This window comes from Scylla paramamosain, chromosome 17 (genome assembly GCF_035594125.1).
Source record: "Scylla paramamosain isolate STU-SP2022 chromosome 17, ASM3559412v1, whole genome shotgun sequence".
Taxonomy (NCBI): domain Eukaryota; kingdom Metazoa; phylum Arthropoda; class Malacostraca; order Decapoda; family Portunidae; genus Scylla; species Scylla paramamosain.
Genome location: NC_087167.1, coordinates 18227501 through 18245000, shown reverse-complemented (window position 1 = coordinate 18245000; position 17500 = coordinate 18227501). Strand labels below are relative to the sequence as shown.

Here is a 17500-nt window from a genome sequence, read left to right as displayed (position 1 = left end):
CAGGCAACAGTACCATCGAGGGTGACGAAAGAAATACAGTTTTGTAGAAGAAAAGAGAGAAAATGTAACCAGAAAATGAAGGGAGTTGATGAAGAAGCTATTGTACGTTATACTACTGGCGGAGCAACATACCACCATAAGGACATACGAAAATAAGGGAAACTGCAAGAACCCGTCAGGCCTACGGCTGGCAGTCCATGTACGAGTATTATAGCTATTATGAACATGTAATGAAGAACACGAGGGTAGATGCTTCAAAGTTTATTGGATATAATATTAATATGTCCCCCGTGGCCGCTATGTGACTTGTGTGTGTGTGTGTGTGTGTGTGTGTGTGTGTGTGTGTGTTTGACGAGTACGTAGATCCTTCAGTAAAGCCGGGAAAGTAGCAAGGTAGTCCGTCTTGGTCACCGGTACTGTCGTTCTACTCGCAGTGCAGTGCCTTGGCTTGACACATCATCTGGAGAGGCTGATGGACCACGATATTCCGGCACTGGACGTAGATGGGCTGCCGGAGTGAACATAACATAAGAAAACAAGGGAAGCTGTGAGAAGACTAAGTAACTCACTGGCTAACTGACTGACTGACAAACTAACTAATTTACTTATCAACTGATCGACTATTGATTCACTCACTCACTCGTCCACTCTCACTAACTAAAGAAGATAACATAAGAACATAAGAAAATAAGGGAAGCTGCAAGAAGACTAACTCACTCACTCACTCACTCACTCACTCACTCACTCACTCACTCACTCACTCTAATTAAACAAAATAGCATAGGAACATAGGAAAATAAGGGAAGGTGCAAGAAGCATTCAGTGTTACATGTGGCAGTCCTTGCATGAAACATCCACGTATTTCTTCCTACCGTCCTTATCCATAAGTTTACCCAATCTTCTTTTAAAGCTTCGTAATGACTCTGCACTAATAACCTAATAGGAGAACCTAGGAGAACGGGTGTTTAAGAGAGAGAGAGAGAGAGAGAGAGAGAGAGAGAGAGAGAGAGAGAGAGAGAGAGAGAGAGAGAGAGAGAGAGAGAGAGAGAGAGAGAGAGAGAGAGAGAGAGAGAGAGAGAGAGAGAGAGAGAGAGAGAGAGAGAGAGAGAGAGAGACATAATAAAAAAAAAACTTACAAGTCTGTCCTTCACCCAAGCAGGTCATCCACTTGTAAAACCTGTCAGAATATTGGTTTTCAGCTGAAACAGAGAATAATGACGATAAAGATGATGATGATGATAATAATAATAACAACAACAACAACAATAATAATAATAATAATAATAATAATAATAATAATAATAATAATAATAATAATAATAAAAATAATGAATGGTTTATTCTCCAAGGAACTTAAGAAGTTCAATTATAACATGACGACTTCGCTTACAATCTAAACCATGAAGGTGCGATAAGGAAAAATAAAACGGCATTCAACCCTGGAATACCCCAATAGCAAGGTGTGGCCTGGTGCGTGATCGCTAGAACACAAACTGGTACAAACTTTCTCAACCAAAAGTAGAAATTCTTAAGAAATCCTGTACAGTTTTTCTTTCAGTGCAACACGTGTCTTATGTTCTCATATTTTCTTCTTATGTGCCAGTTTGCTTTCAATGAGCCAGAAAAAAAAAAAAAAACGTCACTTCCCTTACCGTCGACCGCAGAGGAAATGGAAGCATGCAAACTAACGGTGGGGGAAGAATGCTTTCGTCACTGATTGCACTTAATGCATTCACTTTCTCTTTTACTTGTTCCCGACTCGCATTTGTAGTCATTAATCCTTTATTGCAATATACACTAATTCACAATTCTGAAAGCACTGCAAAAGTAAAATAAAATAAATCTTAAGTACCTGCAAGAAAAACAAAAGAAGAATTAAAAGAAAATATTCCCAATTTCCAGCCAGTACAATGTGTAGAAGCATCTGTAGAACAAAATCAAGTGTCTCATGAGCGCTTTGTGGTCCAAGAACCGTGAGTCAAATACCAGTGCAAGTGTCAACTACAACCATGCTGTTCGTCACATAACCATGAACTCACCAAGACCACAACCTTCCCATCTGTCCCATGCACATAAAGATTCTATATATGTTCCTTGCATGCACCCAACATTGTTCAAGAGCCTTTATCAGACGGCGAAAATAAAGCCAAAATGAAGTTAGAAATTGACCAAATAGCACACGCCTAAAATAAAGCCTAAATGAAACGGAAATTCCACCAAAAATATGTCGCGTAAAACAAAGCCCAAATGAAGCAGACACTCACACGTGTGGCTGTTAGGTAAGTGGTTCTCGTCGCATGTTCCGATCTCTGCGACACACTGACACAGCTCCTCCTTGGTGGTGCTTTCCTTAGCGACCTCCATGCAGGGCACAATGTCCTGTAGGGAGACGAGGTACTGATGGTGATGGTGTAGTAAGTAGTAGTAGTAGTAGTAGTAGTAGTAGTAGTAGTAGTACTGTCCCCAAAGAGTGCAGTCAAAAGGATTACCAAAGATTATAATGTAGTGTCTTAAAAGTTTTGTTCTTGAAAGAGGTCAAGTCATAGGAAGGAGGAAATACAAAGGCTGGCAGGGAGTTCCAGTTTACCAGTTGACAGGAATGAAAGACTGAGAAAACTGGTTAACTTTTGCACTAGGAGGGCGACAGAGTAAAACTGTTGTTGTTGTTCCTCTTGTTGTTGTTGTTGTTGTTGTTGATGATGGTGGTGGTGTTGGTAGTGGTGTTGTAGCTTTAAAAGTAAAAAAGAAAATGAAATAGTAGTAGTAGTAGTAGTAGTAGTAGTAGTAGTAGTAGTAGTAGTAGTAGTAGTAGTAGTAGTAGTTGTTGTTATTGTTGTGTAGCAGCAGCAGCAGTAGTAGTAGTAGTAGTAGTCGTAGTCGTAGTAGTCGTAGTAGTAGTAGTAGTAGTAGTAGTAGTAGTAGTAGTAGTGGCAGCAGTAGTAGTAGCAGTAGTAGTAGTTGTGTGTGTATGTGTGTGTGTGTGTGTGTGTGTGTGTGTGTGTGTGTGTGTGTGTGTGTGTGTGTGTGTTTGTGTGTGTGTGTGTGTTTTCTGTGTTTCTGTGTTTCTGTGTGTGTGTGTGTTGTGTGTGTGTGTGTGTGTGTGTGTGTGTGTGTGTGTGTGTGTGTGTGTGTGTGTGTGTGTGTGTGTGTGTGTGTGTGTGTGTGTGTCGGGTGCCTGCGCGCACGCGTTATCAGTACTCACTCCAAGCTTTGGTAAATAAAGCATTCAAGTCCATCTTTGGTCCTCCCCTTTCAAGGCTGCCCACCATTACTTCCATCTCGTCGGCAACCACGTAGTCACTCATGCAGCGGCCGCCTCCCGCCAGCAGCGGTCATCCACACCACCGCCAGCGCCACCAGTGTTGCCCTCATGACTCACCAACTTACTCTGCCAACAAGAGACAGAAAAAATAGAAAATAGATAGAAAGAGGACAAAATAAAATAAATTAATGATAATAATAATGATAATAATAATAATAATAATAATAATAATAATAATAATAATAATAATAATGATGATAATAGTAAAACAATAATAATAATAATAGTAATAATAATAATAATAATAATAATAATAATAATAATAATAATAATAATAATAATAATAATAATAATAATGGTAATAATAATGATAATAATAATAATAATAATAATAATAATAATAATAATAATAATAATAATAATAATAATAATAATAATAATACCAATAATAATAATATTAATAAGTAAATGAATAAAGAGATAAACAAAAATATATAAGTGAAAATAAATGGTTATCTCTCCCTCTCTCTCTCTCTCTCTCTCTCTCTCTGAAAAAAAAATATATTATTTAGCTTACCATAATCATCAAAAGCAGAGACTTGCCTTCACCACTACACTACAAGTTCCTTAGCTTACCAGATTCATCAAACTAACCCTGAGACTTAACTCCACCACCTACATGAACACTGAACACCCCACACCTCGCTGCCCTCACAGCCTCGCCCTCCTGCTGCGCCACGTCGACATTCCCAAGCAGTTCATGAGAGAAATGACGCAATCCCACACCGACACCAGAGTCTCGCCTCCATCAGGATGTTCCTCGACCTCTACTCAATCCGACGCTAACACCTTTCTGATCACTTGCACACTAGTAAAACATTAGTAAACCAGGTAACTGAAGTAGTAGTAGTACCAGCAGCAGCAGCAGCAGCAGCAGTAGTAGTAGTAGTAGTAGTAGTAGTAGTAGTAGTAGTAGTAGTAGTAGTAGTAGTTCAAGGAAAAATTAGTTATTTTACATTGTCAAAACTCGAATACATTCCTTTGTCATTACGTACAAACTGATGAAAAGAAGTAAACAGATAAATAAAAGAAAAAAAAAAGTGTTGTGCCTGTAATGATGCCTGCTACGAGTATTAATGAAACTAAAGCGTGAAGTGTTTACTGGCTCTCAAGTTCTCTCTCTCTCTCTCTCTCTCTCTCTCTCTCTCTCTCTCTCTCTCTCTCTCTCTCTCCCTCTCTCTCTCTCTCTCTCTCTCTCTCCTCTCCTCTCTCTCTCCTCTCTCTCTCTCTCTCTCTCTATTTTTTTCTTTATCTTAGGATTTTAAGTGTGAATTGTTCGTATTCTTAGTTTTTGAAGAACTTTGTCATCCTGCTCTTGTTCTTTTTTTTTTACTTCTTTTTCGTTTTCATTTTTCCATTAGTGTTAATATCACTGTTATCATTGCCTATTATCATTTTTACTTATTACTATTTATATTATTATTATTATTATACAGTATGCCTCCCACCTGAAGAACAGCAAACAGCAGCAGTAGAAGTCAGCGGTCAGTGTGGCGCCCAGACTGTCTTGCCTGCATTATATAGCAGTCTGCCCTGCCTCTGCACACCTGTGTGTATGCTATCTCTCTCTCTCTCTCTCTCTCTCTCTCTCTCTCTCTCTCTCTCTCTCTCTCTCTCTCTCTCTCTCTCTCTCTCTCTCTCTCTCTCTCTATATATATATATATATATATATATATATATATATATATATATATATATATATATATATATATATATATATATATATATATATATATATATATATATATGGCCTAAACCCTCGGAAGACTTATGGACCTGATGGGGTCCCTCCTATTGTTCTCCGAAACTGTGCCTCCGTGCTTGCACCTTGCCTAGTCAAACTCTTTCAACTCTGTCTGTCAACATCTACCTTTCCTTCTTGCTGGAAGTTTGCCTACATTCAACCTGTTCCTAAAAAGAATGACCGTTCTAATCCCTCAAACTACCGTCCTATTGCTTTAATTTCCTGCCTATCTAAAGTTTTTGAATCTATCCTCAACAGGAAGATTCTTAAACATCTATCACTTCACAACCTTCTATCTGATCGCCAGTATGGGTTCCGTCAAGGCCGCTCTACTGGTGATTTTCTGGTTTTCCTTACTGAGTCTTGGTCATTTTCTTTTAGAGATTTTGGTGAAGCTTTAGCTGTTGCCATGGACATATCAAAAGCTTTTGATAGAGTCTGGCACAAAGCTTTGATTTCCAAACTACCCTCCTACGGTTTCTATCCTTCTCTCTGTAACTTCATCTCAAGTTTCCTTTCTGACCGTTCTATTGCTGCTGTGGTAGACGGTCACTGTTCTTTTCCTAAATCTATTAACAGTGGTGTTCCTCATTGTTCTGTCCTGTCACCCATTCTCTTCTTATTATTCATTAATGATCTTCTAAACCAAACTTCTTGTCCTATCCACTCCTACGCTGATGATACCACCCTGCACTTTTCCACGTCTTTTCATAGACGTCCAACCCTTCAGGAGGTAAATATGTCATGCAGGGAAGCCACAGAACGCCTGACTTCTGATCTTTCTAAAATTTCTGATTGGGGCAGAGCAAACTTGGTATTGTTCAATGCCTCAAAAACTCAATTCCTCCATCTATCAACTCGACACAACCTTCCAGACAACTATCCCCTCTTCTTCAATGACACTCAACTGTCCCCCTCTTCTACACTGAACATCCTCGGTCTGTCCTTTACTTATAATCTGAACTGAAAACTTCACATCTCATCCCTAGCTAAAACAGCTTCTATGAAGTTGGGTGTTCTGAGACGTCTCCGCCAGTTTTTCTCATGCCCCCAGCTGCTAACTCTGTACAAGGGCCTTATCCGTCCATGTATGGAGTATGCTTCACATGTCTGGGGGGGTTCCACTCATACTGCTCTTCTAGACATGGTGGAATCAAAAGCTTTTCGTCTCATCAACTCCTCTCCGCTAACTGACTGTCTTCAGCCTCTCTCTCACCGCCGCAATGTTGCATATCTAGCTGTCTTCTACTGCTATTTTCATGCTAACTGCTCTTCTGATCTTGCTAACTGCATGCCTCCCCTCCTTCCGCGGCCTCGCTGCACAAGACTTTCTTCTTTATTCTGTCCACCTCTCTAACGTAAGAGTTAACCAGTATTCTCAATCCTTCATTCCTTTCTCTGGTAAACTCTGGAACTCCCTGCCTGCTTCTGTATTTCTACCTTCCTATGACTTGAATTCCTTCAAGAGGGAGGTTTCAAGACATTTATTCATCAATTTTTGACCACTGCTTTGACCCTTTTATGGGACTGGCATTTCAGTGGGCATTTTTTTTATTAGATTTTTGTTGCCCTTGTCCAGTGTCCTTCCTACAAAAAAAAAAATAAATATATATATATATATATATATATATATATATATATATATATATATATATATATATATATATATATATATATATATATATATATATATATATATATATATATATATATATATATATGTATATATATATATATGTATATATATATATAGATAGATAGATAGATAGATAGATAGATAGATAGAGAGATAGATAGATAGATAGATACATAGATAGATAGATAGATAGATAGACAGATAGACATATAGATAAATATATATATATATATATATATATATATATATATATATATATATATATATATATATATATATATATATATATATATATATATATATATATATATATATATATATATATATATATATATATATATATATATATATATATATATATATATATATATATATATATATATATATATATATATATATATATATATATATATATATATATATATATATATATATATATATATATATGTATGTATGTATGTATATGAAAAATATATTTAGAAATCATTTTCAGGATTGAATTACCGCAATAATGGCACCTAACTATTCTTTAACGTCACTCCAACCATCACACCTCTGAACTAAGTCACCCATTACACTTATCTCGCCAAGATTGTCCACATAATAATAGCGGCAAGGAAGAAAATGCAAATCTAGAATATCTCATAAAAGTCAGTACGAATTCTTCTCACAGTTGAAGTTCATTAAAATGGAAGGTTGTAATTTAGATCCATCTCGTATCTGCAAAGAGGTGTAGTTGCGTAGCTGACCCACTCGATGACTCATGCAGCCGGCGAGGGTGTGATGAGGTGCTGTGAAATGCAACGCAAGCACCTTCTTCGGGCAGCTCCCGTCAGGGATCATCAGCGCAGATCAACGTGCTTCAACACGCTTGGTCTTCTGCTCCTTCCTCAGTCATAAGCCTTTCAAGCATGTCCTCTTTCACTGCATCCATAAACCTTCTCTTAGGTCTTCTTCTTTTATTCTCCCGCCGGGTAGATCCATCTGCAACATCCTCCTCCTCCCCGCACGCTGCACGTCTCTCCTCTTCAAATATCCAGACCACTCAGTCTCACCTCGCAAGCTCCCCAAACCGACGTTCATGTGTTGTGCCTCTGATGTATTCGTTCCTGATCTTGTTCAGTCTCGTTATTCTTAGAGAAAATGGCAGCTTCTTCATTTCAGTAACCTCCAACTCCGCCTCCTGTACTTAAACGTTTGGTTTCTCATCAATATAATTTTCAAAGATTGCAGACATCATTGATGTTCTGACTGACTGCTTGCGCACGATAGACCTAAAAGAGTTGTCATTGTGTGTGTGTTTTTTTTCTTTTTTCTTTTTTTTTTAATGTCTAGGCAAAAATACTTTCTTCCACTGTTACTTTAGAGACGGTATTTTGTGTTGCTTTTTTTATTTTTTTTATTTTTTCTCCCTTGGCCGCTCTCCCTTGAACATCTAAAAAAGGAAGAGAAGTTATCACTCTCCGCCATGGTTCCATTGATTTTCACAGCACCTTTTTACTAAAACCTCATGCACTAGCCAAAAACTCCTTCATTAATAGAAAGTGTTAAAATCTTTCAAGATCTAACTCCCCTCGTCACTTGTGGCACCTAGCTTAAAACATCTCCAATAATTTTACTTCTTCATCTTAACCTCCTATATTTGAACTACTGCCATTCCATCTATCTCCAAAACTGAACTCTTCGTTCAAACATTTGCAAAAAACTCTACCTTACATGACTCAGGGCTTGTTCCTCCCTCTCTTCCACCCTCCGACTACTTCATGCTACACATTAAGATCCTCTGCGGTGATGTTTTCCATGCCCTCGCTGCCTTTAACCCTCGAAAGGCTTATGTACCTGATGGGGTCCCTCCCATTGTTCTCCGAAACTGTGCCTCCGTGTTTACACCTTGCCTAGTCACACTCTTCTAACTCTGTGTATCAATATCTACCTTTCATTTTTTGATGCAAGATTGCCTACATTCAGCCTATTCCTAAAAGGGTGACCGTTCTAATCCTTCATACTACCGTCCTATTGCTTTAATTTCCTGCCTCTCTGAAGTTCTGAATCTGTCCTCAACAGGAAGATTCTTAAACATCTATCACTTCACATCTTTATATCTGATCGCCGGTACGAGTTTTGTCAAGGCCGCTCTAATGGTGACCTTCTGGCTTTCCTTACTGAGTCTTGGTTATCCTCCCTTAGGGATTTTGGTGAAACTTTCACTGTTGTCTTAGACATATCAAAAGCTTTTTATATAGCCTGGCACAAAGCCTTAATTTCCAAACTACCCTCCTCCGGCTTCCATCCTTCTCTCTGTAACTTCATCGCAAGTTTCCTTTTCGACCGTTCTATTGCTATTGTGGTAGACGGTCACTGTTCTTCTCCTAGGTTTATTACCAGTGGTGTTCCTCAGGGTCATGTCACTCACTCTTCTTATTATTAAGCAATCATCTTCTCAACCAAACTTCTTGTTCTATCCATTCCTTCGCTGATGATACCACCCTGCACTTTCCCATGTCTTTTCGTAGGCGTCCAACCTTTCAGGAATTAAACAGCTCACGCAGGGAAGCCACAGAACACCTGACTTGTGATCTCTATGAATTCAGATTTTGGCAAAGAAAACTTAGTATTGTTCAATGCCTCAAAAACTCAATTCCTTCATCTATCAACTCGACACAACCTTCCAGATAACTATCCCTTCCTTCTCAGTGACACTCAACTGTCTCCCTCTTAGCGCAATATCCTCGGTCTGTCTTTACTTATAATCTAAACTGGAACCTTCACATCTCATCTCTAGCTAAAACTGCTTCTATGAGCTTATACGTTCTGAGTCGTCTCTGTCAGTTTTTTCTCATCCCTTCCACCAAGCTGATAACTCTGTATAGTCCATTTATGAAATATACTTCACATGTATTGGAAGGGGAGGTTACACTCATACCACTCTTTAAGACAGGGTAGAATCAAAAGCTTTTCGTCTCATCAGTTCGTCTCCTCTAACTGACTCTCTTCAGTCTCTCTCCCATCGCCGCAATGTTGCTTCTCTTATTATCTTCTACCGCTATTTTCACGCTAACTACTCTTCTAATATTGCTAACTGCATGCCTCCCCTCCTCCCGTGGCCTCGCTGCACAAGACTTTTTACTCTCTCTCACCTTGTTATGTCCAGCTCTCTAATGCAAGAGTTAACCGGTATTCTCAGTCATTCACCTGTTCCCCGGTAAACTCTGGAACTGCCTGCCTGCTTCTGTATGCTTCCTATGACGTGAGTTCTTTCAAGAGGGAGGTTTCAAGACACTTATCCTCAATTATTTGATCACTCTTTTTGACGGCGCTTTGGGAACTGACATTTTAATGGACCTTTTTTTTCTTCTTTTTTTTTTTTTTTTGTTGTTACCCTTGGCCAGTGGCCCTCTTACATAAAAAAAAAAAAAATCTTCGTTGACTGGGTTGTTGCCGGTGCCAGGCAGGCGCGGGACACCTGTCTCGGGTGGACGTCAGCTGCAAGTTTAAATGAAACCAAAATTCACACCAACCTTTCTGCTTTTTCTTTTTTTTTTTTTTTTTAGGACGAAATTTTTCTAACATCACCATCATCATCATGATGATCAATCAGTCAATCATCAATCAATTATCATCTGCATCAATCAGTCATTATCAGCATCATCAAAATATTCATCATCATCATCATCACCATCATCATCATGATCAATCACCCAATCATCAATCAATTATTATCTGCATCATTCAGTCATTATCATCATCAGTATCACCATCATCATCAGCATCACCATCATCATCAGCATCACCATCATCATCATCATCATCATCATCATCATCATCATCATCATCATCATCATCGTACAGGAATTTAGAGAAAGCGAGAAATATGAAAATATCAAACTTGGTACATTGCACAAAGACATGCAAAGAAGATAATAATCAAACGTGCTGGACATTTTAATACAGAACAAAACTAAAGTCTTAATGGAGAATCCTGAATATAAGAGTTTACTGAAGGAATAATATACGAAACAAGCAAATTGTCAACGTTTTCTCGTAATTTTGTTTATTCTTTCTGACAATTCTCGTTTAGGACTGGCATCTTCTGTGGGTTTTTTCTTTCTTTCTTTTTTTTTTTTGGCGTCTTTTCTTAGCCTTTACCCAGAAGCCTTCTTATTTACAACAGGCACAGAAAACAGAAACATTATGAAACAAAAAACGTAAAGCAAATATAACAAGTGACTACAGGGTGTAACATAACACTGAGTTCATGACAGAAACAAACTTCTTTGTTATCGGAAAGAAAATGTGGACAAAGAGCAAATAAACCTGCTATTAGAAAGAAATGACAGGCGCAGTCTTGGTGTTAGGAAGACCACGTACAGAGAACTGACTCATCGTACAAAAATAGATGAAAAGAATACAAACTCAAAAACAAAAAGGGTCTGTCTTTAAACGTTAACAAGACGACGCAGGAAAAAAAAAAAAAAAACATGTACTCCTGCTACAACAAAACTGATTCACGAAGCTACAAAAGACACACAACAGGAAGAAGAAACATCACGTCATTAAAAGCCTGAGGAACTGTGAAGATGCCATGAATGTGTTACTCATTAAGTTAGTAAAGAAACAGGAAAGGCGACAAAGAAACGATAAATTTGATATCAGAAAAGATTACTAAAATAATTAAAAACGAGTGTGTGTGTGTGTGTGTGTGTGTGTGTGTGTGTGTGTGTGTGTGTGTGTGTGTGTGTGTGTGTGTGTGTGTGTGTAAGCATACACGCAAGTGTGCAGGGGCACGGTAATGAGTGGAGGGCAGACTGCTATATATTGCAGGCCAGATAGTCTGGGCGTCACACTTACCACTGAATTATTCCGGTGCTGCTGCTGCTGCTGTGCCTCAGGTGGGTGGCATGCTGTGTGTGTGTGTGTGTGTGTGTGTGTTAACGAAAAGCTTCCTATTCTCTATACAAGTGAACAGGTCTTTTCATTTACTTATAATAGACTCACAGACTCCTCTTTCTCCTCTCCTCCTCCTCCTCTCGCTCCTCCTCCTCCTTCTCCTCTTCCTCCTCCTCCTCCTTCTCCTCTTCCTTCGCCTCTTACCCTTCCATCCCTCACAAGATGCAGTCCTATACCACACTCTCTGAAATCCTTCCCTTCCCTACGTTTAACACCACACACTCTTTCCTCTCATCTGCGTCACTTCTCCCTCTGCTCACTCATTCCCCGTCATTTATCTATTTATTTATTTTTATTTTTTTTTTATATAGGAGGGACACCGACCAAGGGCAACAAAAACCTAATAAAAAAAAAAAAGTCCACTGACATGCCGGTCCTGGATAGAGCCCGAAGTGGTCGTCAAAAATTGAAGGATAAGTGTCTTGATACTTCCCTCTTGAAGGAGTTCAAGTCATACGAAGATGAAAATACAGAAGCATGCAGGCAATTCCAGAGTTTACTAGAGAAGGGGATGAATGATTGGTAATACTTGTTAACTCTTGCATTAAAGGGGTGGACAGAACATGGGTGAGAGAAAGAAGAAAGTCTTGTGCAGCGAGGCCGCGTTAGGAGGGGAAGCATGAAGTTAGCAATACCAGAAGAGCAGTTAGCTTGAAAATAACAATAGAAGATAGCAAGAGATGCAACATTCCGGCGATGAGAAAGAGGATGAAGACAGTCAGTTAAAGGAGAGGATTGATGAGACGAAAAGCTTTTGATTCCACCCTGCTTAGAAGAGCGGTATAGTGGAACCCCCCCAGACATGTGAAGCATACTCCATACATGGACGGATAAGGCCCTTGTACAGAGTTAGCAGCTGGGGGAATGAGAAAAACTGGTGGAGACGTCTCAGAACATCTAACTTCATAGAATCTGTTTTATCTAGAGGTGAGATGTGAAATTTCCTGTTTAGATTATAAGAAAAGGACAGACAGACGATGTTCAGTGTAAAAGAGGAGGCCAGTTGAATGTAATTGAAGAAGAGAGGATAGTTGTCTGGAAGGTTGTATCGAATTGATAGATGGAGGAATTGAGTTTTTGAGGCATAGAACAATACCAAGTTTGTTCTGCCACAATTTGAAATTTTAGGGAGATCAGAAGTCAGGCGTTCCCTTTCTTCCCTGCGTGAAATGTTTACTTCCTGAAGGATTGGACGTTTATGAAAAGACATGGAAAAGTGCAGGGTGGTATCATCAGCGTAAGAGTGGATAGGACAAGAAGTTTGGTTTAAAAGATCATTGATGAATAATAGGAAGAGGGTGGGTGACAGGACAGAACCCTGAGGAACGCCACTGTTAATAGATTTAGGAGAAGAACAGTGACCGTCTACCACAGCAGCAATAGAACGGTCAGAAAGAAAACTTAAGATGGAGCTACAGAGAAGGATAAAAGCCGTAGAAGGATGGTTTGGAAATGAAAGCTTTGTGTCAGACCTTATCAAAAGCTTTTGATATATCCAAGGCAACAGTAAAAGTTTCACCAAAATCTCCTCACCTCAAAATCACCAGCATCTCCTCACTGTCCTTCATCGCCTTTCTCTCTCGTCAGCGGTGAACTGTGTGCTGAATAGATAAATGAATAAATAAACAGACAGATAGATGAACAGATAAATAAATAAATGAGCTCGTATTTTCAAATGTTTGGGAATTATCTTTTTCACTTTTAGCAGACTACAGCGAAGTACTCTGACGCACACCACCACACACCAACACACCACATCAGGCCATCATTCATTCCGCTCTCTCTCTCTCTCTCTCTCTCTCTCTCTCTCTCTCTCTCTCTCTCTCTCTCTCTCTCTCTCTCTCTCTCTCTCTCTCTCTTTCTCTTCTGCATCCTTTTTCCTCCTCCTTTTCTCATTATGCACGCTTAAAATCTCTCCCTCCCAGCCCTTCCCGTCACCTACTCTTCCCTCCTCTCCTCCTCCATGACCATCCCCTCAGCTGCTCCTCCCTCCACTCCTTCATCTCTTTCTCCTAGAGAGTCACTCTGCTATACTATCTTGTCTCTTGCACTAGTAGTTAACAGAGAAAGGTCACCCAAACAGAATAGCAAACAGTAAGCACCTCAGGGTCTGTTACTCTTTCATCTTCTCTTTATTCTTTTGTGTTCCTTGCTTCCTCCTTATTTATTTATTTTTCTTTTTTTATGTAGGAAGGACACTGGCCAAGGGCAACAAAAATCCAATAAAAAAAATGCCCATTGAAATGCCAGTCCCATAAAAGAGTCAAAGCAGTGGTCAAAAATTGATGAATAAATGTATTGAAACCTCCCTCTTGAAGGAATTCAAGTCATAGGAAGGTAGAAATACAGAAGCAGGCAGGGAGTTCCAGGGTTTACCAGAAAAAGGGATGAATGATTGAGAGTACTGGTTAACTCTTGCGTTAGAAAGGTGGACAGAATAGGGGTGAGAGAAAGAAGAAAGTCTTGTGCAGCGAGGCCGCGGGAGGAGGGGAGGCATGCAGTTAGCAAGATCAAAAGAACAGTTAACATGAAAATAGCGGTAGAAGAAAGCTAGATATGCAACATTGCGGCGGCGAGAGAGAGGCTGAAGACAGTCAGTTAGAGGAGAGGAGTTGATGAGACGAAGAAAAGCTTTTGATTCCACCCTGTCTAGAAGAGCAGTATTAGTGGAACCCCCCCAGACATGTGAAGCATACTCCATACATGGACGGATAAGGCCCTTGTACAGAGTTAGCAGCTGGGAGGGGTGAGAAAAACTGGCGGAGACGTCTCAGAACACCTAACTTCATAGAAGCTGTTTTAGCTAGAGATGAGATGTGAAGTTTCCATTTCAGATTTTAAGTAAAGGATAGACCAAGGATGTTCAGTGTAGAAAGGGGGACAGTTCAGTGTGGTTGAAGAAGAGGGGATAGTTGTCTGGAAGGTTGTGTCGAGTTGATAGATGGAGGAATTGAGTTTTTGAGGCATTGAACAATACCAAGTTTGCTCTACCCCAATCAGAAGTCAAGCTTTCTGTGGCTTCCCTGCGTGAAATGTTTACCTCCTGAAGGGTTGGACGTCTGTGAAAAGACGTGGAAAAGTGCAGGGTGATATCATCAGCGTAGGAGTGGATAGGACAAGAATTTTGGTTTAGAAGATCATTAATGAATAATAAGAAGAGAGTGGGTGACAGGACAGAACCCTAAGGAACACCACTGTTAATAGATTTAAGAGAAGAACAGTGACCGTCTACCACAGCAGCAATAGAACGGTCAGAAAGGAAACTTGAAATGAAGTTACAGAGACAAGGAGAGAAGCCGTAGGAGGGTAGTTTGGAAATCAAAGCTTTGTGCCAGACTCTATCAAAAGCTTTTGATATGTCCAAGGCAACAGCAAAAGTTTCACTAAAATCTTTAAAAGAGGATGACCAAGACTCAGTAAGGAAAGCCAGAAGATCACCAGTAGAGCAGCCTTGACGGAACCCATACTGGCGATCAGACAGAAGGTCGTGAAGTGATAGATGTTTAAGAATCTTCCTGTTGAGGATAGATTCAAAAACTTTAGACAGGCAGGAAATTAAAGCAATAGGACGGTAGTTTGAGGGATTAGAACGGTCACCCGTTTTAGGAACAGGTTGAATGTAGGCAAACTTCCAGCAAGATGGAAAGGTAGATGTTGACAGACAGAGCTGAAAGAGTTTGACTGGGCAAGGTGCAAGCACGAAAGCACAGTTTTGGAGAAAAATAGGAGGGACCCCATCAGATCCATAAGCCTTCCGAGGGTTTAGGCCAGCGAGGGCATGGAAAACATCATTGCGAAGAATTTTAATAGGTAGCATGAAGTAGTCAGAGGGTGGAGGAGAGGGAGGAACAAGCCCAGAATCATCCAAGGTAGGGTTTTTAGCAAAGGTTTGAGCGAAGAGTTCAGCTTTAAAAATAGATGTGATAGCAGTGGTGCCATCTGGTTGAAACAGAGGAGGGAAAGAAGAAGAAGGAAAGTTCTTGGAGATATTTTTGGCTAGATACCAGAAGTCACGAGAGGAGTTAGATCTTGAAAGGTTTTGACACTTTTTGTTAATGAAGGAGTTTTTGGCTAGTTGGAGAACAGCCTTGGCATGGTTCCAGGTAGAAATATAAAGTGCATGAGATTCTGGTAATAGAAGGCTTAAGTTCCTTTTGTGGGCCACCTCTCTATCATGTATAGCACGAGAACGAGTTGTGTTAAACCAAGGTTTAGAAGGTTTAGGACCAGAAAATGAGTGAGGAATATACGCCTCCATGCCAGACACTATCACCTCTGTTATGCGCTCAGCACACAAAGACGGGTCTCTGACATGGAAGCAGTAGTCATTCCAAGGAAAATCAGCAAAATACCTCCTCAGGTCCCCCCAACTAGCAGAGGCAAAACGCCAGAGGCACCTACGCTTAAGGGGATCCTGAGGAGGGATTGGAGCGATAGGACAAGATAAAGATATGAGATTGAAATCGGAGGAGCCCAACGGAGAAGAAAGGGTGACAGCATAAGCAGGATTAGAGGTCAGGAAAAGGTCAAGAATAATGGGCGTATCTCCAAGACGGTCAGGAATACGAGTAGGGTGTTGCACCAATTGCTCTAGGTTATGGAGGATAGCAAAGTTATAGGCTAATTCACCAGGATGGTCAGTGAAGGGAGAGGAAAGCCAAAGCTGGTGGTGAACATTGAACTCTCCAAGAATGGAGATCTCTGCAAAAGGGAAGAGAGTCAGAATGTGCTCCACTTTGGAAGTTAAAGTCAAAGAATTTCTTATATTCAGAGGAGTTAGGTGAGAGGTATATAGCACATATAAATTTAGTTTGAGAGTGACTCTGTAGTCGTAGCCAAATGGTGGAAAACTCTGAAGATTCAAGAGCGTGGGCACGAGAGCAGGTTAAGTCACTATGCACATAAACGCAGCATCCAGCTTTGGATCGAAAATGAGGATAGAGAAAATAGGAGGGAACAGAAAAGGGGCTATTGTCAGTTGCCTCAGACACCTGTGTTTCAGTCAGGAAAACAAGATGAGGTTTAGAAGAGGAGAGGTGGTGTTCTACAGATTGAAAATTAGATCTCAGATCCTGAATGTTGCAGAAGTTAATGAAGAAAAAGTTGAGGGGGATGTCAAGACATTTAGGGTCGTCGACAGAAAGTCAGTCCGACTTGGGGACATTTATGGTCTCCGCAGATGGGGACTCCGAGGCTGGTGTAGGAGTTGCCATTATAATTTTAAAATTTTTGAGTGAAGGATGTGTGTGTTATTAGGTGCTTGTAGTTTTGTGTAAAGGAAGAGAGTTCTCTTTAGAGGGCAGGCTGTGACTGCCCCCTTGTGTTGTGAGACACAAAGGGAAACGTTCAGTGAGGTCACAGTTGGGTTTAATGATAAGTTCACAGCACCCCCTGAACAGTGCTTTAGACCTCACTGTTAGAAATTATCGTTTCGCCAGTTGTCTACTGCCTCCTCCTACCATTTTCTTCCTTCTCTACTCCTTTTTCCTCTTTATCTCTCCCCAAATCTTTCCCACCTCATTTTAATTTCTTCCTACACCATCAAAATAATGGTAATAATAATGCCAGACGGGGCTTTTAACAACGAAACACTGAAAATACACAATTATCTTCCTTCATTTTCTCCACACAGAGCAACAACAACAACAATAACAGACAGCGTTTAATTAATAATGGAAGACTGAAACATACTTAGGACACATAAATAAAAGAAAGATATGAACAAAAAACTCACCTAAAGCTACTTAAGTAAGAATACAGTTTTGTGGAAGAAAAGAGAGAAAATGTAACCAGAAAATGAAGGGAGTTGATGATGAAGCTATTGTACGTTATACTACTGGCGGAGCAACAT

General features: G+C 39.9%; 2 protein-coding genes across 3 annotated transcripts in view; one reads left to right on the top strand and one right to left on the bottom strand.

Annotated features, from left to right (window-relative positions):
* Positions 1–248: 248 nt before the first annotated feature.
* LOC135108561 (uncharacterized) overlaps positions 249–17500 on the bottom strand; it is a 20830-nt gene continuing 3578 nt past the window's right edge. The window contains exons 1-5 of one of the 2 annotated variants that reach the window (XM_064019692.1): positions 4771–4814; positions 3203–3388; positions 2265–2379; positions 1137–1199; positions 249–508 (exon numbers count right to left, since the gene is read on the bottom strand). In XM_064019692.1, the coding sequence (XP_063875762.1) occupies positions 408–508; positions 1137–1199; positions 2265–2379; positions 3203–3226 (303 nt within the window). In that variant the 5' untranslated portion in view covers positions 3227–3388; positions 4771–4814 and the 3' untranslated portion in view covers positions 249–407. Of the gene's footprint in view, positions 509–1136; positions 1200–2264; positions 2380–3202; positions 3389–4770; positions 4815–17500 lie in introns of those variants that run through there. The other variant, XM_064019691.1, reaches the window with a different exon arrangement.
* LOC135108556 (uncharacterized) overlaps positions 11548–17500 on the top strand; it is a 65042-nt gene continuing 59089 nt past the window's right edge. Inside the window, exon 1 of the mRNA XM_064019684.1 lies at positions 11548–11591. The gene's annotated coding sequence lies outside the window, so the exon portion shown is untranslated. The remainder of the gene's footprint in view (positions 11592–17500) is intronic.